Genomic DNA, 22,582 nt, shown 5'->3' with positions numbered 1-22,582 from the left:
GCTCCCTTGATGTCTGTCAGTTCCTGTGGCTCAGAAGTCCTGCTTCTGGTCTGTCTTGCTAGCCCTAGACAATTCCTTCTGTGTCACTGAGAGCATTGAGAGAGAATTACAGCATGGGCCAGTGTGCTCCTCCTTGTGGACCGTCAGAGCCGGGAGCATCGGCTCTTGCCTGATGTTCCCTTGGCTGGGAGGCAAGTTTATTGCTCTGATGATCTTGAAACACCTTCTCAGGAAGTTGTAGGCTAGCAGGAAGGGTGTGGGAGGGGGAGCTGTTCTCATACCGCCCTAGTCCTGGTTAGGCTTCAGGGAGCCCCACCTGCTATACTGTGTTAGTGCTTCTCTGTTATGGAGACCCCAGCACTCCCCATTCCTGCCCAGCACACCATAGGCACTACTGCTGTTCTGTCCACAACACTCTTTATTGGACATGGGATAGGATTTGGGGATGCAGTCGAGAGACAACAGGAGAAACAGATGGGCTGGTGGGACAACTCGCTGGAAGTGGCCAGGTAAGCAAGCCCTCATTCCATAGCTCCGGGGAGAGCTTCCAGGAGGCTCCTCTGCCTCTGTTCACTTCTGCTTGCTGGAGCCAGTCCCTCTGAAGTCTGGGAACATATTTTGCATTGCAGGGGAGCGCAGGGTGAGGTGTCAGGTCTTCTCTGACCTGTAAAGAGAAATTGTCCAGAGTGGGAAAATGTCTGTTATCTTAGCATAGGGGAACCAAAGGCAGGAGGATTGCTCTGAGTTCTAGGCCAGCCTGAACTATACAATAGGACTCCATATCAACACACACACACACACTCTCAGATACACTCACACTCACAACATATACTCATGCACACTCATGAATAAGAGCACTCTTTGAACGGAGACCTCAGTTAGGAGCACACAGAGGAAAAAGTCCCCTGTAGTGTGGGGACAGCAGACAAGAGGCCTGCTGTAAGCATCTCCACCGGGCCACCCCAGAGCACCAAGGGCAGAATGTCCTGGATGAGGCTCAGACGCCAAGGATTCTAGAACTGTGGCCAGAGCCCAGAAAACTTGGTTATGAGAGAGCCATGTAGGAGTATCTGACTTCAACAGCTGGATAGCATCTTTTGCAGGCCTGCCTTCAACCCCTGCAAATGGTAGAGCTTTCCTCTGTGCTGTTGGGTCTGGATCACTGAGCTCTGGTCTACAGCTGAGCTCGTAATTTGCCCCACAGGAAATCAGCATTGGGAAGGAGGGATGGAGGGAAGGAGGGAGCCCCATGTGAAGCACAGCGACCTCTGATTGCTCCTGTGGACCTGGGGACAGGATCACTTGGATCTCACCCAGGGAAGATTAACTGTGACAAAATTCAAGCAGTAGCCAAATTCAGGAATCTTTAGCCACCTGCTCCTCAGCCTTCACTCTCCCCGCTCCCCAGACAGGGATTCTCTGTGAAACAGTCCTGGCTGTCCTGGAACTCGCTCGAACTCACAGAGATCTGCCTGCCTCTGCTCCAGTGCTGGGGTTAAAGGCTTGGCTGGCCTTCACTTCTAACAAGGGGATTCCAGGAAGAGGAGGGGATCTCAACCCTGTCCCTGTGTCACCAGCTCCACTCACTGTCACCCACCTGTAGCCTGGAGGCTCCTCAGCCTTTCTCTCCTCAGCTGCTCTCCCCCCACCATCACCAGCCCTTAACTTTGACCTTTACTGGAGGAACTGGGCTGAGAAGTCTGTATCTGCATCATGTTTCTGAAAGACTTCACCCCTAAGGTAATGACTACATTGATAAACTTTGGATCCTCTAGGCTTGGGTCCCAGGTCACCTGCAGGCCGTCAGAGTGCTCCCCCATCCCCAAAGTTATTGCCTGCCTGCCTCCATATTCCCCTGCTCCTTCTCCCGTAGCTGGCTGGACCTGGAGGGACCGGCAGGAGAGGCTGGTGTGTTGCAGAGCCTGAGAAAGGGTTGTAGATGGCTGGGGAGGAGCAATCCAGATGACAGGGTCAGCCAGGGTCTCCTAGCAACAGTAAAGTGGCAGGGAGCTGGGAACAATGATATCATAAATTACCCAGCCCTCCCACCCAGTCCCCTCTTGCAAGGTCCTTTCCCTCCCCACCTGCCTCTCAGCCAGCTGGTCCTGCCCAGCATCACCGCTGCTCTCCCACCGCTCTCCCAGCTAGGCAGCCGGTCCTCACCTTCCCCTGGTTGATAGGAGGAGGACTGAGTTCTCAGGGACCAGTTGGAGCCTTCTCGGGAACCCTAAGGTCCCATCAACCGGCCTAGGAAATGGCCCATGCTGGCTGTTGGCTCCCTAGGGTGCTGGTAGGGGAAAGAAAGAAAGTTCCAAAACATTGGGAACACTGGATGGAAGCCCCCATGGCTTTTAATTTTTTTATTACATTTTTGGGGTGTGGAGGCCACGGTGCATGTGTGGAGACCAGATGACAACTTTTGGGAATCAGCTTTCTCCTTCCACATAGGGGCCAGGATATTAGTACATCTCACTGTCCCCACACCCGAGTCTTTAAGGGGCACTTAAACTTCATACCAAGTTAACTAAGTCTCAATTTCCATTTCCCACATCAAGGGACCAGAATTGCTTTACAGTTACCCGCCTTACCTTCATCTCGTCCGTGGTGAACTAAGAGCTGATGTGACAGCAATATAGATGGTGACTGGATGGGTGGTCAGGAAACAGGATCTGCCTCCTTGCCTCTCCACCCCCCACGTCCCTGGCAGCTGGAGATTGAGCCAGGCAGCGCTGGCTAGCCAAGCACTCTGCCACGGAGCCACAGCCTCGGCCCAGACACAGGATCTGAACTTCTGGACAAACTGAATAACGTCTAACGCAGAGCCGGACGGAGTGGCCTATCTTGGTCATTGACATTTTTATTTCTTTGAGATAGAGTCTTACACCACGGCCCAGGATGTCTTTGAACTCATAATCTAGCCCTGATTTTGGGATTACTCATGTGTGTCACCATATACGGTCTCCGGTGCTGGGAAGGGGCCAGGGCTCGTGCATAGACAATCACACTACCAACCGAGCTAGAGCCTTAGTCCTGGATGTGATGATTAATTTGGCTTGTTTTATTAGAGACAGGGTCTCACTAGGTAGCTCTGGCTGTCCTGAAACTTGCTGTGGTGACAAGGGTGGTCTTGAACTTACAGAGATCCTCCTGCCTCTGTCTTTCAAGTACTGAGATTAAAAGAATGTGTCATCAAACCAAGAAATTTGGTTTGTTTTTGAGACCAAGGTCTAACTCTTTGCCCAGGCTGGCCTCACACTGACCATTCTTCCGCCCCAGCCTTCCACGGACTGAGATTACAGCTGGGAGGCCCCACGCCTGGCCTTCCTGGCCATTTGCAAACACCAGATAGTGATATAAATTTTTAAGGACCCGTCTCCTGTCCTTCAGGAGCCTGGTAGGAAAATCCAGAGAGGAGGTAGTGCCCTGAGTACAAGATGGCAGCCAGTTGTCATAGCAACAGCGGAAGGAGTCTGGGTGGCTGTGGGGGCGGAGCCGGTATGTGCCAGCTGGTGCCAGATGGACAATCCGGCAGAAGGCAGCCCTAGCAGGTGAAACTCCACCATGCTCAGGTTCTCCTCCATATGCCAGCCTCAGCCTGGTCCTCCCTCCAATTCTGGAGGCCCCAGTGCTCTTGATGAGGGCTAAGGCCAGTGCCATTTCCCCCTGACTCTTGCTTGCATGACAAGGGACAACTGAAGACCTGCCCTGCTCAGAGTATCTCCGAACCATGGGCCCAAGGCTCCTGACAGACTCAAAAGTAGCTCACTGCTGACCATTCCAAGGGCCAGAGGATCAGAGGCTGGAAGCCTGTGGGCAGGGCTTGCAGGTCCTCACTCCATAGTGCCTGGCTTGTGCCGCTTTGGAGAACAGAGAGAGAGAGAGAGAGACAAGCGAAGGAACAGAATCAGCTGTAGGTAATGTGGGAGCAGGCCTCCTAGTTACTAGATCACTAGTACTAGCGAGATGTCACCCTCTAACACAGACCTAAGACCCAGACAGCTCCAGGCACTGGACAGGCACCTAATGGGGTTCCCAAGGCCCAGGCTTCTGGGAGACTGTTGCTTCAGTTCCTCCTACTTCCTCTTACCGTGTCCCTCAACATTCAGCATTGAACACTGGACATTGCACGTGACCCTGCAAAGCGCTATAAAGTTAGGGCCCAAAGGCATTGATAACTTACCTCTTAATCCTCTACTAGCAAGTGAGGGAAGCCGGACCCTGTGTCTTGACCATCTGCCCAACCCTAACTCAGTCTTTTGTTGTCCTTCCTGTGGACTGAGCCCTTGATCTGTAGTCATTCTGCTGTTTAAAGTGTTCCAAACCCAAAGAACAATTAGAAGGGCCAGGTAGTCAGCGAGGGCTTGCTGATGAGGGAGAGGTCGGTCCGTCGTTCTCCACTGCCACTAAGCAGGAAGGGACGCTGAAGGGAGGCCAGGAAAGGGGCTGTATGAAGCCTGGCATCTTGCTTACGTGGCAACCTGTGAACCAGCAGCACTTCCTCTGCTCCCCCTTGCTCTCAGAGAACCCCCTCAGACACCTCCCACTTTCATTAGTCCCTCCTTTCCAGTCTAGCAGGAGTTGGCCTTATAGCCCTTGACTTCTTAAGTCTTTGGTTTTTAACATGCAAGCCCAGAAACCATCACGTTGTACACATGTGAGCCACCTGGAAGTTATGCACAACCTCTTGGCCAGGTGCCGTGTTCTAGCATCTCTGAGCCTATGGCTGACTTCCTGTAATCCTCACCATTGAACCAGCCTCCCTGCTTCAGTATCTAAGGCTCCACTTCCTTTGAGGGACAGGCAAGTCCCCAAATATACATTTTCTTTCTGACAGCTACTTCCCACCGTCTACCTCCCCAAAGTCTCTAACACCTTGCAAAGCTGCTTGAGTATCCTCCAGGAAGCCACTGGGCACATTGCAGGGCAACCACTGGCCTGAGCTGCTTTCCCACTAGCCTGCCCGCTCCACAGGGCCATACCTGGCATGAATGAGGCGTTCAAAAAGCCTTCTGACTGTAGGAGTCGACCTGGAGGCATAAGGAAAAGGAAGGCTTGGACACATGAGTTGGCACAAGGAGGGGATGACAGGGTTTGGTGAGATGGATTTGGACACGGGGCAAAGCCAGACAGTGCTCAAGGTTTGAGCCTGGGGCTAGAGAGATGGTTCAGGGGTTAAGAGTACTTACTCTTCCAGAGGACTTGGGTTAAGATCCCCGCACCCACATGGCAGCTCACAACTGTCTGTAACTCCTGCTCCAGGAGATTTAATGCTTTCTTCTGACTTCTATGGGCACCAGGCATATATGTGGTGCACATATATACACGCAGACATTTATATACAGAAACTAAAATGAACCCCCAAAATTAAAAACTAAAAATTTGAACCTGAGGATCTGCAGGTTTAGAGGGAAGAAAGCAAGAGTGTTTTCTTGGGCACAAATCACACTAGTGAGCAACTGGACTCCCTGATAGGAGCCTCTTGCGCTCTGCCACCCCAAAGTAGAAACACAGCCACCTCCCAGTGTTCTTCACAGTAGGACCTGGGCACATGTGGCCGTTTCCGGCTCCAGGCTTGGGTGTGAGAGCTAAGGACAGGACGCTGGACAGTGGGTAGGATGTAACTCTGCTGTTCTGAATGGACCAAACTTAAGGAGATGAGTGAAAGTTTTCACCGTCGGCAGATGGTGGTAGAAGAGGGGACATCAAGGCTGACACCTCTGTGTGGAGCTGGCTGACCCAGAGGGCTGAGTGACTGGACCAGCAACAGTCTGTCGGCTAGGGCACAAAAGCAAGGCCATCGCAGAGGCTGGGAAGAGCAGATCAGCATGGAATTGTCCACAGAGGGAGGACAGGAAAGTCCGCTGGCCCGGGAGATGCTGTGAGTGGTCTTAGAGAAGGCACAGTTTCCAAAGAGCTGGAAGACAACAGTGGCCAGCGTGCCAGTAAGCAGGGTCCTTCCACAGCCCTCAGACCTTCTAGCTGCGGGTCTTCTCAACCCTGATTCTTCTAGCTCCCCTTTGTCGTCACCCCCAGTCTTGAGTCCTCAGGATCTGTACCCAGTGATGAACTTCTCTACCCTGCTGCTTAGATGCCGAACCTCATAGTTCTTCTGGGGACACCCCCTCCTTACCGCTCCCCCTCTTTATCTCCCTTTTTAATGCCACTGATAACAACGTTCAGGTCTGTCCCTGGTCAACCAGGAATTCTTCCCTATAGTGTCATTCTCCTGCAGATCCACCACCCGGCCTGGCTCTCAGCCCACGCCTCTCCCAGTCGGCCATTTTATAAGCGCCAGCTACCTAAGATGGCGGCTTCCCTCTTCCTATGTTTCCACTGCCACAGCCTCACATCCCACCCGGCTTTCTTTCTGAAGCCTGATTCCAACAAGGTGGGGGGCCCCGACTGAGAAGCCAAGGCCGGAGGAAGCAAGAGAAAGAAAGGACAAAAAGGCAGCCCCTTGGCATCTCTCTTTGGCGTTTGAATTCAACCCAGGAGGGAGGGCAAAAGGGAAGAAAGAGGGTAGTATGAGTTTTATTTCTACCTCTTCCTGCCACCTCCCCTCCAGCTCTCCCCCCACACTCTGATGAAAACAAAATCTCTCCCTTTCTCTCTTCTCCACCCCCCCCCACCTCTTTTTTCCTGGCTTCTACCATGAGCCTCCTGCAATGCAAATGAACTGTATTATGCAAATATATGCAAATAAGGCTTAACGAGCGGAAGGAGGGGGCAGAATGCCTAATGAGTGATGGTGAGGGCACAGATGGAGAGTGTCAGGAATGGCTCCCTCCTCCTTTCAGTTCCCACAGCCTGGAGCTTTGCTAAAGGTAGCAGGTGTCCCTTATTTCTGGGAAAGTGCAGAAGGCCAAGGTCCCAACACAGCCTGCCACTTCAGGTCAGGAGTCCTAGGTCGGAGACCTTGAGGAGAGAGGGGTGAGGTAGAAGGCGTAGGTGCCCACTGTGTATTCTCGCCTAGATACTGGATATACCAACTTCACTGCCCTGTGGGCCTGGTTCTGAGTGCTGAGGGTGGGGCATGCAGAAACATGGCTTGGCTGTGCATTAGAAAAGAGGGTTCTCAGGGAAGATTCCCAGGCAGACCCAGGTTTCTCCTAGAGATGGGGTGAGAGCTCTTTTTGTGTGCTTTGGGGTTGGGGGTTGGGTTGGTTACTATGGCAACATAGCATAGAACACCCACCTCCCCAACATTCAGCCCCAGAGGACTTAGGGGTTGGGGGTGGATAATGGATTGACACCCCTTGATGCCCCTGCCACCTGGCACTGCCAGTCGGAGATGGCAGCATCAAATATGAGAGAAAGGCCCTTTGTTTCTAGGTTCACGGTGTTGGGGGAGCAAGCATGGGCACACAGAAGGGCCTTTCCCAGGCCCTGTTCCAGTTTGCATGACTCCTGCTGGCCTCCGGAGACTCCTGGGGCCATCCACTGGCCTCTATTCCCTGGCAGATGGTGCCCCCTTGCCTTTCCTGCTAGGTAGCCCTGCCCCATGCCTTCTGCAGGGTTTTCCCTTCAAGCCTTCCCAGACAGTGAGAACAGTCAATCCCACCTCTTCCTGGTTCTCATGGCTACTTCGCATTCCCAGACATGCATCCTGTCCTTCTGTGTGTAAGGTCCCTTTTGCAACTCCTGCCAAGACTGGGCAAGGAGATTCCTAAAGGGGGAATCAGATTCAGGAGCCTGAGCCAAGCTTCATCCACCAGCTGTGGATGCTCTCTCTCTCTCTCTCTCTCTCTCTCTCTCTCTCTCACACACACACACACACACACACACACACACACACACACACAGAGTTATATATGACGGAGGGTGAGTGAGGTCGGCTGAGACTCCTTTAAGCCTTAATTAACTGTACATTCTATATCTTCCATGACTCACAAGGAATCCTTCCTACCAGGACTGTCATTCACTGTCCTCACCAAATTCAAGCCCAGTGTTCCTGGGGCTGCCGTGCCACACCCCTTAACCTCTCTACTGAGACTTAGGAGTCTGCAGGGATGGAGATGAGAGGATCTCCCCGCTCCTAAAGGGGTCAGCGGACTCACTCACCGCTGGGAGCTGTCCGCGGTGCTGGATGCCACTGGTCCTCACATCCTTGTCCACAAGGCAGAGAAAGGGCGGGAGGGTGGAACACCCACCCGCCCAGGGGAGAAGCTGAAGGGAAGAGAAGCAGAAACATTTGGATACTGTAAGAAAGACAAAAGGCAATTTTGAAGGAAGTCTCCCTGCTTTTGGAGGGGAGGAAAGCGCTGGTGTCAACGAGACCTGAGCTTCCCGCCCCTTCATCCTAGATCTTCAAGCTCAATGACCCTCAGGATCCTTTTGAAAAATTCACAGGCACATGCAAGGCTGAGTCAGTGCTTCTACCCTTGGGGAAAAGCAGGACTGAGGTCAAAGGCAGACCTTTAAATTCCATTCTAAGTACTAAAGTCTCCACAAATAATTTAGTAATAAAGATGAACAAGAGATCGACCTGCTGAAAGCATTATAGATATAGCAGGAGGCTGGGAGGAAGGTGAGTGTGTGGTCTCTAGACAGAGATGAGACTGTATCCATGGTGCAGATTCCAAGCTTTCGCTCCCTCTCTGATTTTTGGGCTAAGCCAAGCCCAGACATCTGTATGGGAGTGGAGGGTGGTTTTATTGTGTAGCCAAGTCTAGAAGTCCTTGTCCAGAAGGAGGCAGATAAGAAAAGGTGTCTGAGCTGCTGGAGGGAGAGGTACCCTTACTGAAGGTAAGGACAAGGAAGAGAGAGGCTTAGGTGCCATGCTTGTCTCTTCTGTATGTGGAAACTCAAATCATACAAGGCAATGGGATGTACAGTGTGGCCACAGGGTGCGATCACACAGACACAGGGAATGGGTGTCACAACCTGAGGGCAGCGTGGCCACAGGGTGCGATCACACGGACACAGGGAATGGGTGTCACAACCTGAGGGCAGCGTGGCCACAGGGTGCGCTCACACGGACACAGGGAATGGGTGTCACAACCTGAGGGCAGCGTGGCCACAGGGTGTGATCACACGGACACAGGGAATGAGTGTCACAACCTGAGGGCAGCGTGGCCACAGGGTGTGATCACACAGACACAGGGAATGGGTGTCACAACCTGAGGGTAAGCTATTCCCTGCAACCAGAGGGTCCCAGGGAGGCAGCCAAGGAAGGTAAACAGCAACAATGGTCTCTTTCAGTGTCCAGACTCCAGCCCTTCAGTCCAATTAGTAGACATAGCAAACAGCAATTCAGCCGCCTTCAGCTGCTGTCATAACAAGCTCAGAACTGCCTTAATGGGGGATTAGGGTAGGAGGAGGGTGAGCCTGGGTGGCAAGGAGCCTCCCTTTTTTCTCACCTCTCTCCTAGCTAAAAACACTCCCACCCACCCTTCCTTTCATAACCGTGAGTCCCCCATTCTCCTCAAAAGCCCCAAATGTTCCCTCACTTCCCTCTCTTCCTCCCCTGCAGTGATTTGAAGCCACCATTAACCTAAACCCACTTATCTCCTGGGGGAGTTGGCCCATCTTGCCTATTGGTACAATAACCCCATCTCCTCTATTGTGGGGTCTTTTAAAAATTATTTTCTTAGCCAACATCTCAGTGTAAACAAGCTGGCCTTGAATTCTGGATCCCCCTGCCTCAGCCTCCTGAGTATTTAAATTATAGGCATGACCCACTAAGCCCAGCTCCTGCTTTTAGTAACTCTAGAATCTGGAGGTTTAATGTAACTATTGCATGCACATTATGTGTAGGTCGGGTTACCAGCCACATATGTGCTTCCTTAGGAGAAAGAACACAAAGTCAGACATGCCTGTGATCCCAGCATTGGAAGGCTGAAGCAGGAAGACTACGATTAGTTCGAAGCTAGCCCCGTCTACCGTGTGAATTCTAGGCCAGTTTGGGGTGAATGCGAAACTGTGCTCCAAAATGTGACAGAGAGATGTGGGTGGGAGGACAGCTATGGATAGTGACAGGAGCCCCAGCTCTTCTCCTAACAGGCTGCCAGAGGGTGCCCGCCCTGGTCTCCTTTAGTCACACACAACCTGGGCAACTGGAAAGCAGTGTGTGCGTGCCGTGCCTAAGACCAGGATTCCATGCCAGTCTCACAAAACAAAACCAAGTTTTTGTTGTTGTTGTTGTTTTGGGTTTTTTTTTGGGGGGGGGGGAGGTTGTCTTTGTTTTTTATTTTATTTTATTTTTGCAAAGGTCTCACTATGTAGCTCTGGCTGTACTGGAACTCACAGAGATCTGTTTGTATCTGCCTCTGAAGTGCTGGGTTTAAAGGCCTGTGCCACTCCCAACTCAACAAGACCTTTTAGATGCCTAGAAGGGCCTGGGGATGTTGGATCTAGGTAATCAAGTAGAATTGATTTAGTTTTAGCTGATTATTTACAAGGAAACTGCCTTCAGCTGCCCGGACTGAGAGCTTTACAAAAGGACATAGGACAAGGGCCTGAAGAAACATGGGCCAGGAAAGTAGCTGAGAACCTGGAGAGAGGCTCAGTGGTTAGAAACCCTGACTGCTCTTCCAGAGGACCCAGGTTCGATTCCCAGCACCCACATGGTAGCTCACAACCATCTGTAACCCCAGTTCCAGGGGATCCAGCACCTTCTTCTTGCCTTCAAGGATACTACATATATGGTGTATAGACATACATGCAGGCAAAGCACCAACACACACACACACACACACAAAACAAAAACAAAACTTTTTTCAAAAACTTTTGAAGAGAAGAAAGGAAATCAGATGTGAATCTGTCGGATGAAGCAAACCTTTAAGAACACAGACAGCAGCTATTAAGCCCAGGCAGTCTACGGTGGAGCCAGACTGCCAGAGGAAACAGTTGTCTTGCGTAATTCACTTGGGTAAGCAGGGTGCAGCACCGATACAGAGAAGGGAGGGTGGATGAGCCTGTGGTTTCAGCATTTGGGAGGCTGAGACAGGAGGATTTCCATGAGTTTCACATAAGGCTGTGTTACACTCTGTCTCAAAAACAAAAGAGAGACCCAGGGAGATATTTCAGTGGGTAAAGATGATCACTACCAAGCCTGGCACTCGAGTTCCTCCCCTGTGCCCACAAGGTTGCAGGGGAGAACGGACTCCCAGAAAATGTTCTCTGACCTAAAATGCATGACCACAGACACAAAACAAGTAAAAAGTTCAAAACAGATATTTTCCTAAAACATAAAGGAGAGGAGGGGACTTCAGGTGTCACTATGATCGGTTGCATTTAGTAAACTCCAGCTGTTTTCTGTGGGTCTTGCCTGCCCACATCCTAGCTCACCAGGGAGCTGTACACACCCAACCTCCTCCCAATCCCCACACTGCTGACTGCCCACAGTGAGACAGCTGTACTTCACAGTCACCAGCTGCCCTGCTGAACCCCACCCACACATCCACCCCACCAACACAACAACAGTGTGCACTTAATGAAGACACAAGCCCTGAAAATCCACAGCTTCCTTTCCTTAAAACCTTCTGTTCTCTTGGGGAGCCTGTGGTCCAATGTGCTCGTGGGAGACCATAATATAAAACCTTGTGGTTAGTAATTGAGGCTCTAAGTCTCCTGGGGATGGGCCCTCGGTGTCCAAAATACACATTTCTTTTTAATTTTTTTTTGGTTTTGGCGTGTGCATGTGAGGAGGGTCTAGGCTGGCCAGAAACTTGCAATATAGACAAGAATGACCTTGAATTCCTGGTCCTCCCTCCTCTACTTCCCAAGTGCTGAGATTATAGGCTTGATGGAGCCCTGGCTGCCCTGAAATTTTTTAGGTAGCCTGGGCTATACACTAGCAATACCGTACAGAAAATATTAAAAACAGTAAAGATAAGAAAACATATTTCTACTGGTGCTTCTCCTCTGCCCACAAAAATTCCTAATAACAGTGAGGGTCCTCTTCTCTCTACTTCCCTCCTCCTCAAACCCAGCTGGATCCCTTGGGTCTCACTTCCTCTAAGACAGTCCATGGAAGGAGCTTTGGGCGTCAAGCTGTTGAGTAGCTTCAGCTGCTCACTTGGGTCTCTGTCACCTGGGCTAAAAGCACTCCTTGGTAGCGGCAGATGGTGAAAATGAGAAAGGGGGCATGTGGCTCTGAAGACCATTAGCCCAGCCTAGAACAAGCTCCTCTTCTCAAAATCCCTTCTACCTCCCCTCATAGCCAAACAAAACAAATTCCAGGCTTAAGACCACAAGAGGCCGATAGATTCTCCCACCCCAAAAGGCTAAAGGAGACACACAAGAGAAATGGACTCCTCAAAGCCCCAAATTTTGAATTTGAATTCTCCAATACTTCTCCTACACAATACAAAATTGAATCATAATCTTCTAGGTGTAAAATCAAGTCCTGGGAAAAAGACACTGGAGTCTGGGCAATGACATTTCGCCCAGTTTTTCTGCTTTTTTTCTATCCTTACAGCCCGTTGTCTTCAAGGGTCAGGTAGTCAAGTCCAGTCCAGAGCTGAAGGAATGCAGCTGGAATTCTTAGCCGGTCACGCTCGGTAGACCATCTTCTCCACGTAGAAACCCTCTTTTACTAAAATATTTAGGTCAGGTCAGATAAATAGATTCTTTTTGCTGGAGCCCCAATTAATCTCTCTAATTCTTTGCTTTCTCTGGGCACCAGGGCTACACATTCCTTTGTGTTTGAGATCCTCGGAGCTCCTGGAGGTCCTTTGTACCTCCAAGAGTGAGGCTAGAGCTGGAAGGTAAAGACCCCCCCACTCTACACCTTTGGCCATTAATGTCAAAGCAGTCTGAGAGAGTCTTATTAAACTTCATTCAGGTCCTGAAGGTGCAAAGTGAATGCCAAGATTCTGCCCCAACCCCACTGGGGCAGAAGGTTCTCTGGCCATCCCCCACGCTTGCCCTGGTGTGTTGTCGCATGGCCCAACTCCCTAATGAGTTCTTGGTGTGTGTATATTTTTAAGCACCCCACCCCGAGACAGCTCCTAGACCTGTTCCCACCTAGACAATCTCAGCTCCCAGAAAAGCTGGGGGTTCAGGGAACCCACCAAAGCAAAAGCCAGCTTTCTAGAGATATCCTACGAACCTCGAATTCCACCAGTCGCTTCGAAGAGCCAAAGGGAAGCTGCTCACACCAAGTAGCCCGCTGCTGCTCCCTGGAGGTGTCCAGACCAGGAGGGGTGCTGGCACATCCCCCACAACCTTGCAACTAGATTCCAACGACTCTATCTGTCCCAGGAGCACCCGGACTGCTCCGTTCTGACCAGGCCTCCAGAGGCGACCCCAAAGCGGTGTCTTGCTTTCTTCTCATCAGTGGGAGGGGACCTCGAAGGTGGCCTGGGCTAAGCAACCCTCGAAGACGATGATCCGCCCTAGCCCCCCAGCCTCGTGGGATGCCTGGCGCGGCTTTCCTTCCTGCATGCAACCCTGCCGCCGCCAGCGTTCCGGGCCCTCTGCGCAGTGTATGGGGTTATTTTTACTTTCGGTTATCTAGCTTTATGAAGACTCCACACCACTCATACAGCTAGATAACCAAAGATAACAACCAACCCCGCCTCCTGGCCTCCGCCGCCTCTTCCACGCAGCCTTCCGCAGCCTGGACCTCCGCAGTCCCGCGTCGCTCGACGGCGGGAGGGGGACGCGCGTGGTGTGGAGGCGAAGAAATGGGGTCCTGAACCTTAAGCACTGACACGATGAGAGCTCGAAAGGCGAGGAAAGGATGCAACCGCCGTCGGTTCTGAGGTCGGAAATCCAGACTGGATTCAAGCAGCACCCAAGCCTGACCGCCCATTTCCCACTCCCTTCCTCCTCCATGCAGAAGCGGGGTTCCGCCGGTGCAAGTGGAAGGGCTTCAGGGCCTTTCGTGCTACCCGGGAAGACCGCAGGGGCCGAAGCAGAGGCCTCCCCCACCTCCCCGGTCCACACCCTACTCTGGAAGGTGGAGTCTGAGCTCCGCGTGGGTGCGGCAGAACAGAGCTCGCAGAGCTGGTCCGAGCTGCGGATTGAAGCAGAGCGAACCAAGAACCCCGGGACGGGAACCCCAGCACTGGGGAATCCCGAGGCCCAGAGGAGAAGCCTGTGGCTGGCGGCGGGGTGGAGGGTGATACCAAGATTCCCCGGCGAGTCTCCCAAGGGCAAAGACCCCACCCAGAGAGATTTGGGCGAGCAGTTAGAATGTGGGGCTGTGGGAAGGGCGGAGGGAGGCCAGCTAGGTCGCCGAGCTTTGGACCCATAGAACCGCTAGAGCCGGATTTGTACAAAAAAAAAAAAAAAAAAAAAAATAGCCGAAATCACCCAAGGATGGGAAAATTGCCGGGGATCTGAGCAAGAGATGTCCTTAGTTGTTGACGGGGGCGATCTGGACTGAACCGACTGGAAGGAGGTCCAAGGGCCGAGCAGAGGGTGTGGGGCTCTGTGATCGCAGGTGGCGGACGCGCGCTGGACTCTGAGGCGCTTCCCCACCTCGTGCCCCACGCGGGTCAAGCCACTTACATCAAACCCAGGGTGCCCAGTGGCGCTGTCCTGTGCAGTCTTCCGGCGCGTTTCCACCCAGGCAGCGCCACGGACGTGAATCGAGGGTACCCGGGCTTACCAGGTGACTGGGTCGAGCGGTAGGCAGCAGGGTGGAGCGGGATCTCGAGTCCCAGCTCCCTCCTCAGCCTTGGCCGCTGCTCTGGCGGGGGCGCTCTAAGGCTCAGGACTTTTCATTCATCCCTTCACACTCCTTCCTCAGGCCAACCTCTGATTGGCTATACCTGGTCTGACGTCACTACTTCATTCCCCTGCCCCTCCCTCCCAGCCCCTTCCCCCCCCAGGCCAGTCCAAGGCTGGCAATTGGGGTGCCCCTCCCCCAGAGACTGGGGTGGGGTGGGGGAACCAATGTCTTCGTGTGGATCCTTAGCCAGCCTTTTGAGGCCTCGCCTACTACCCGCCTGCCACGTTTGTAATCCACTGCCATTTGCGGTTCTGATGGCCACCCTCGCTCTTCTTGTAGGTCCTACATTTTCCATTTAGGCCCTACAGTAAGTTGCACCAGAACTAGTGCGCAAAGACAGAAAATAGATTGGGAAAAATTCCCTCAAAGAGGAGTGGTCTTCTGTAACTTCAGCACTGAAGAGGTTGAGGCAGGGGTATGGCTTGGAGACTCAATGGGTCCCAGCCCGCTCCCAACAGAGGAGTCTTTTTTAGTTCTAATCTCTCCCAAAGCGTGATCCTAATATTTAGGAGGGGTAAGGATCTCTTTTGTTCAAAGTTTTTTTTTTAACTCAAAACACTGAAGGAAAGATTCTGCAGTTTGAGACTCTGGCTGGGAGACAATGGGTGAGCAGGGAGAGCACATTCCTGCCTTCCAGGTGGCAGCGTTAAGGTTCAACGAGAGGAAGGGTACCACAGCTGAGAACTCAGAATACGGCCCCAGCCCTGGAGGCTTAGTCTTTCCCCCCACTACCCACGATCCTCCAGGCTCCACTGCACGACCTACCGGCTCCAGCAGGAAGTAACTCTCCAGTAAACCTCAGTCCCCATCCTCAACTGTCTTCACCGGGCTCTCAATCTAGTCCAGCTAGATGGTCCTTCTCTTTGCCGAGGACGCAGAAGTCAGTTGCTGTCGGGCAATATTTGGGTTCTAGCTACAGCAACATTCTCAAAACAAGTCATGGGCCCTCAGAAGTTGCTGCATCTGCCAGGGATCTGCCTCCATCTTCCTATTCACCCTCTGCTAGGTCCCTTCTATAAAACTGGTTCAGGTACCCAGATCCTGCAGGCAAGGTTAATACCAGCCAGCTCCCCTATCCAGGCCCCTAAAACCAGCAGTACACTTGGGGGACCATCGTTTTACCCCCCGGGCCTGTCCAGCTTTTCTTCTATCTGCTAGTCCACATACAGCCCAAGACAAAGCTGGATCTGCGTGTTATTTGCGTTGCTTCGATGGAAGGTAATGGTTAGTAGGTTTAACTTGGTTCTTCTCCCCTGAACAGGAGAATATCTGAATATTCATTGCCATTAATGTTGGCAGCGGGGTGTGGGTGGGGCAGGTCTGAGTGAGATAAAGCCCACCGGCTGTTTCCCTGTCAAAACGGTGATAGCAAACTGGAGCAAAAGGCCTGATCCCTCCAATGTCTCAAGGCCCGGTTCAGCCAGAATTCTCTGTCAAACCTCTACAGTATCTTAAGGCTCTTTTCCAAGAGAGGCTAATTAATTAATTTAAGTACTGAATTAAATTAAGCTCAGGGCCTCACATAGGCTAGCCGAGCCCTCTGCCTCAGACTTCCCCCAGACCTCTTCTCACTTTCTCTTTTGTGACAGAGTCTCTAGGTTGCTCGGGCCAGCCTTGAACCTACTGACTTTGGAAGTTTGATCCTCTTGCCTCAGCCTCCCAAGTGCTGAGACTGCAAGCTTGTAGCACCAACCCCAGATAAGAGAGAGGTGATCTGGGAGCTTTGCCACTCTGAGTGCTTTACCAGCGGTGGGGAAGGAAGGACAGAGGCAAAGAAAGAGCCTTCACCCCCAACATGCCCTTACAGATGAGAATGGGGCGCCTGGAGGTTTGGAGGATCCCGGAGCTCTAGTACATTTGCAGAAAAAGGGAGCTGTCCCCAAATACTCTCTAGGCAGTCCCCACTCTGAGACCGGTCCCCACGTCCATCCCCATAAGGCTCTTCTTGTTTCTCCACTGTGCCCTTGAATATTTCTCTGCGTGCCGCCTTACACCTTTTACAGGATGCCTGGCACACACACATCCCATGCACACTAAACTTCTCTACATACTGGCCAAGCACCCCAAGAACGCTTGATCTTCCCACAAACCCGCTTAAAAGCCCCTGATGCACCTTTTCCCCTCTCCCTCCCTTCCCTGCACCTAGCACTGTGCGGGGAAAAGAGCCCTGTTCCCTAGCTCAAACATTCCCCTTCCTTCTCACCAACTTCCCCCTTCCCTGCCCTCTGCAGGGCTCAGCCCCTTGCCCTGGAGTCCTGCAGGCTTTGTGGTTGAGAGGCAACTAGACCACTCAAACTTCCCTCTCAACCATAGCTGTGCTTTTGCTGGAAAGAGGAGAATACACAAAGACCTCCTTGCCCGATGTCCACTCCCTTCCCCTACTCCTAATGGCCAAATTCAGACTCAACTGGGCTTCCTCAAAATTAACCTTAAGGAAGAAATGAGCACACTTAGGTTGGTTCTGAAAAATCTCCACACAGCAGATACAGACAAAAGTCCTGCTGCCTCTTATGATGGTTTTGAGTTTTCCAAGAGCAGTTCAGTCTAATGGTATCCAAATTAAGGAGAAGCTATCTCACAAAAGAGTATGGAGCCAGTCTTAGCTGTCCTGGCCCCCTGCACATAGAACGCCCACCTCTGCCCAAAGCAGATTTTTGTTCTGGCTCACAGGACAAGCCAGCATCTCACAGCCAGTGCAAAAGGTACCTGTGCTTGGAGAGGAGCAGAGGACTCTTGGCTCCTTTAACTGGGATCAGTCTGTGGATAGCTCATGCTCTTCCAGCTGGAAACAAGATGCCCCTTCAAAAGTGTCCCTCAAGAGCGAGGAGGTTTTCTGACATATTCTTCATCCACAAAAAGAAAAGGTAAGTAAGGTTCATGCAGAATATCTGAGAAACATGCTGTGTCAGAGGAGACCTGTCTACACGAGAAGCAGCAGACCTGCAGAATTCACAGCTGGGCACAATAGTTCCAGAGGGTGAGAATGATTCACCAGTCTCAGTCTCCTCAAAGAGGCCTCAGCTGGAGCAGAGCCCTCTCTCTTTCCACACAAAGCAGCCTCCTCTCTGGTGGCCTGTGAACCTCACTGTAAGTCCACTCGGGAGGTTCTGGGGAGAACATCCCAACTCCTTTTGCTAATGATAATCTGAGTGTCCCAGAAGCCTTCATTTTTTGGGGTCCCTGGGATCAAACCCTGGACTAGGCAAGTGCCCAAGCATTGAGCCACGGCCGGCTGAACTGAAGTCAATGTACCCCATCCACAGCTGCTCCCCCATTTATTGTCTGTGTGTCTGAAGGGCCCACAGAGAAAGAAGCATGGTTATGCCATCTGGATACAGCCTTTTGAGTCTATGTATATTTTGGCACTAAAGCACTTTTTTGAAATAGGCAATTAAATAAAAACATAGTTTCTCCTTGTTCACAAGGTGGGTTTGCTTTGAAGATACAGGTGAGAGCTTTATCTGAGGGTAAACTTATTTCTGAGGAAGACATTATTGTGACCACTATTAAACAGTATTCTGGTACTGAATATTTGCAATGTCTGTAGAATTGTGGCAAATTAAAGTAATAGTTGGCAGTTAAAAATGGTAAATAATGTTTTTTAAAAGGTCTAGCCATATGCATAGATGAGGTTAGGATGCCTGGAGGCTTGATCTTGAGGAGGTGGCCACTGAGGACCCAACCTTCCTCCTCATAAGAGTGGGGGCAGAACTGTGAACCCAGCCTGTGACAACACTCCTTTCCAGATACCCCTGGTCCCTCCACAGTCTCATTTACCTATTGTCCTGCTCCTACAATGTCAGGGAGGTGAGACAAGGTGACAGAGATGATGAGGGGGGCAGCTTATTCATCCATATCAGGCTCTTTCCTTAAGACCTTCCATGGTCATAAGCATGGGTGTGTAAAGGTGTAGCACACCCACCATCTCAGGCATGCACACTCACACCTCATTAACTCAAGTAGCTTATGTGGTGACTCCATGGAGAAGCCTAGCAGATTTACCTCCCAGTTCTTAAAGGTACAGGACCTTGCATGCCCACTCACTCAGCTAAGGGCCTGGGGGGGGGCATTCATTCCAACTCCCCTCCTGGCTCATCTGTCACCCTTATGGCAATCCTCTTCGCCTCCTCAAACTAACCACTTCCCCCGCATCCTCCTCTCTTCCCTCAGGAGGCTGTGGAAGAAAGGGAGGGTGCCCTATAGAGCCATACCTTCCCTCTCCATGCAGAACCAGATACAGGGTGGCCTTTTGTCCCCAGGCTGTGTTGTTGCATTGCCTCTTAGCTTTGACAATGCAGGTCACACTACAGAAGAGACCAAAACCAAAGGCTGGAGCCTGGGAGAGACAGCAAGTAGGGCAGAGAGCGAGCAGGGAGAGCACTCAAGGGAACAGAACTAGCTTTCTTTTTTCCTTCCCCACCTACACCACCCTCAAAGCAAGGAAGGAAATAAATACCCAAAGTCAGAGATGCCGGCCGCCTATGACGACATCGATGAGCCGATGAAGTGAACAGGGCCGCTGCTCCTGTTGAAGGAAGAATACAGAGTTTAGTCCTCTTCCCCCCCTGCCTCCAGCAGTCTCCCCAATTCAATCCTCAGGGTTCAAGTCTGCCCAGTTATGCCAACAAAGGACTGGGCACTTCCAGGTCTTTCAGCTCATTTCTGCTGGGTAGCTTTGCCCTCACTGCCTATCCCTCCCTACTACAGCTCGGCCCAGTGCCCGAGGTGAGCCTACTGGAGGGGCTCTCCCAAGGCAACTAAAAGCCCACCCAACCAACGCCCTCTCCTCACAGATTGTTGCCATTCTTGGGCTATGACAGTGTATAGGTGGGTGGAATGAAGGGCCTGGACTAGGGATCTATTTCCGTCTGCACTATAAACTGTGTGTGCATTAAAGACATTCTCAGTCATAGCTAGGCCTGGTGGCACACACCTGTATTCCCAGCACACAATAAAATGGGGCAAAAGGATCAAAAAAGTTCAACACCTTAAAAAATAATAATGAAACAAGATCTTTACAGTCATATTTTCTCCCTTCCTTTCCCTGCCATCTCTGTCCTCAGATCCTTGTATCTCTCAGGATCCGGGAAGACATGCCATGAATGTCAGTTTTCTTCTTTTCATGTACACAAAAGACATGAATACAAAGCAATGCTTATTATTTAATGTTTGGTGTGGGGCTCCATACATATTTCACAGTGTCTCTCTGGGTCTTTACATTAGGGTTTAAGGAACAGCATAGTTAACTCCTAAACAGATGCAATTCTATACGAATTCTATTTTTTTAAGTCAGGAAGGAACCTAAATACAGAAGAATTTGGGAGAGGAATAAAAGAAAGCTGGGGAGTAAGAATGAGCCTTAAACCAAGTCGGCTTTCTAGGAGTGTTCTGCATGTGCTTTTCCTAATTCCCACACTCAGGGGTGCTCAGCTGACCCAGCTCAGCTGCACTGGAGGTCTCTGTCTGTAACTGTTATCAAAAGTACCCGCCTCGCCTCCCCTCTCTACTGACCCGTGAGAAGTCAGGTAGTAGGGCAGGTAGGCACCTCCTGCTCCCTTGACCAGATTCAAAGAGAACTCAGCGGTCCTCTCTTTACCCATTGCAGCCCAACCAGCCCACCCCAGGCTCACACAGGGCAGCGGTAGAAGCCAGCCCAGTGTCCACAGGACATGTGTGTGCACATGTTTGGCAGCTGACAGTCTCTCCTAGGAGCCTAGTCCCCTCTGTATATCAAAAATAGCCTGCTGCTGAGGACTTGGGGCACGAGAGTGAGTGTCTCTTCCTCATATCCTGGTCTTCTTAAAAAAAAATTAAAAACAAAATCCAAAATCCACTCCATGAGGGAAGGGCTCTATTGGGGTAAAAGTGAAGAGAGCTCCCCCAACCCCGCATCTGCCTTCACTGCCCGTCCACTCATGAGGACAGGGTGAAGAAGAATAAAATTAATATAAATTCTGTAAAATGGTTTTGGGTTTTTTCCTAATTCTGGCGTCCACTTTCCTAAAAACATGATACCTTTCCTCTCACCCCAAAGTCCCACCTGGCTTGTTCTTCCCTAAAACCCAGTCTCCGGGACAGAGAGGAATTAGGCGGGACGGGAAGAGGACCGACCTGGAGCCCAGGTTCAGAGCCCTTCCCTCTTCCCCAGGTCCTCTCTGCACTCTCCTTCCTGCTGCTCCGGCTGCATTAAGACGTTGGCCGTGTCTGGGGTACTGAAGGGAGGGGCGGATTAATAGGATCAGTAGCACTGTGACCCTCCCCACCCTCCCACCCCAATCTCATTGACTAATTTATTGAGCTCCGGGCTGGCCGGGGCTGGGTAGGCAGAGAGATCAGGGGCCTTTGGCCTGGGGCTGAGTCCTTGCTTCCAGCACCGGATAGATGGCCCGGACGCCCAGGAAGCAGGGGTGAAAACCTGTGGGCAGGAGGCCAATTCCACACACGCCTCCTTGTCGCCTGCCTTCTACGGACCTCCTAAATCTTCACCAGCTTTTCTTTCTGTGATTGTGGTACCAGCCTCCATTAGCCAGGAGGAAGGCTAGGTTTGGATGCTGGGACTCCTACGCATCCAAACCTAGGGTATCGCTCCCCAACCCTAGCCCAGATACCCGCCAGGGTTAGGACTCTCCCTGGGCCCCAGGGGCTACTTACCTTGCCTCTGCGAGGAGGAGAGGCGACAACGCTGAGCAGCCGCGGGTCTCTCCCAGTTCTTCTCCTCTTGTGGAGTGGAGGATGCGACTGGGTACCGCTGACGTAGCATCTTCTATCCATTCAGGAATTTCGTTTGCTTCTTTCTTTCTCTTGCTGCTCTCCCTGGAAAGCCAGGAAAAAGGGGGATGGTGCCCTATCTGAAACCGTGACCACCACCAAAATAACAGCCTGCCCCACCAGCGTCACCTCCTCCTTCCCTCTCAAGCCTGCCTCTCTCTCTCTCTCTCTCTCTCTCTCTCTCTCTCTCTCTCTCTCTCTCTCTCTCTCTGTGTGTGTGTGTGTGTGTGTGTCTTTGTCATCTTCACTGCTTTCTGCTGGCTTTTCTAACCAGATGCAGGAAGAAGGGGCCAAGGGACACTATTGTTCCTCCAAGCCACCCTTGTCCCCAAGGAAGCAAGGAAAAGAGAATGAATGACAGAAGTACCCTTGTCCCTGTCCCCAGGCTTCTTTGAGTTTTAATTCACTTTTGAACTTAAGGCTCTGATTGGATGTGTATGTGGGACTGACAGAGACTCACAGAGACACCCTTTGCGTTTGAGGTTGGGGTGTTTACTCCTCGGCCACCTAGCCCCAACAACTGGATTGATCACACATTTAGATCTCGGTTGTGAAGGAGTAACTGGGCCACTGGAAGATAAAGGCTGGACTAGGGACAGGGGCCACAGCTCTTGGATGTCTAGACAAGAGGGGTGGGACCACAGGCTCAAAGTCGGAGATAAATTATCTTGTTCTTAGAGGACAAGAACGATTTGGAGGTTGGTTTCCAGGGCTGGGGTTTAATATTTGGTGGAAGAAGGTGAGGCCCCCACAGTACAATGGTCGGGGTTCTTTTCTTTCACCCCACTCTCAGCCCCTCCCCCTTTCTCCCTCCCTCTCTTCCTGGCCTGCATGGGAACTCAGTCTGAGCTCAAAGTGATAGACAGCAGGCCTGCATGCTAATGAAGTTTGTCTCAAGTTCATTGTCAAAGCCCCCCCTCCCCATGCCCCCTTCCCTTCTCTCTCATACACAAATCTCCCTCCAACTTTTGTCCCACAGATCTGGAGGCCACTCGAGTCTCTGCTGGCTGGCTCCCCTCTCTCCCCCTCCCCCCTTCTCTCAGTCCCCCTTCTCCTCACCACTTTCCCCAAATGGGGAGTGTGTGAGAGGCTTTCTTCTCCGGCGCCTTCCCAGCCACCTCTGGCCCAAGC

The 22,582-nt window shown here is 51.7% G+C and overlaps 1 protein-coding gene across 29 annotated transcripts; it reads right to left on the bottom strand.

The window, feature by feature from the left end:
• Positions 1 to 410: 410 nt before the first annotated feature.
• On the bottom strand, positions 411 to 22,080 carry LOC130889493 (uncharacterized). 29 transcript variants are annotated; one of them, XR_009058573.1, is made up of 8 exons: positions 21,335 to 21,607; positions 20,795 to 20,895; positions 19,140 to 19,208; positions 18,895 to 18,987; positions 17,390 to 17,526; positions 8,062 to 8,166; positions 2,085 to 5,914; positions 411 to 2,010 (listed from the first exon to the last, which is right to left on the bottom strand). XR_009058573.1 is itself a non-coding variant. In XM_057793261.1 (7 exons), the coding sequence occupies exons 1-6, from the start codon at positions 21,452 to 21,454 to the stop codon at positions 4,404 to 4,406; spliced, it is 531 nt and encodes a 176-aa protein (XP_057649244.1). In that variant the 5' UTR covers positions 21,455 to 21,607; the 3' UTR covers positions 411 to 2,010; positions 2,085 to 4,403. The 29 variants fall into 29 exon arrangements, 5 of the variants coding, with proteins under 5 accessions (XP_057649244.1, XP_057649240.1, XP_057649241.1 ...); XR_009058572.1 differs by lacking the exon at positions 18,895 to 18,987 and having other exon boundaries at positions 20,724 to 20,895; XR_009058568.1 differs by lacking the exon at positions 18,895 to 18,987.
• Positions 22,081 to 22,582: the final 502 nt, after the last annotated feature.

The sequence above is a fragment of the Chionomys nivalis genome, chromosome 18 (genome assembly GCF_950005125.1).
Source record: "Chionomys nivalis chromosome 18, mChiNiv1.1, whole genome shotgun sequence".
In the NCBI taxonomy this organism is placed as follows: Eukaryota; Metazoa; Chordata; class Mammalia; order Rodentia; family Cricetidae; genus Chionomys; species Chionomys nivalis.
The sequence above is the reverse complement of the archived record's forward strand: the minus strand, read 5'-3'. Positions and strand labels throughout refer to the sequence as shown.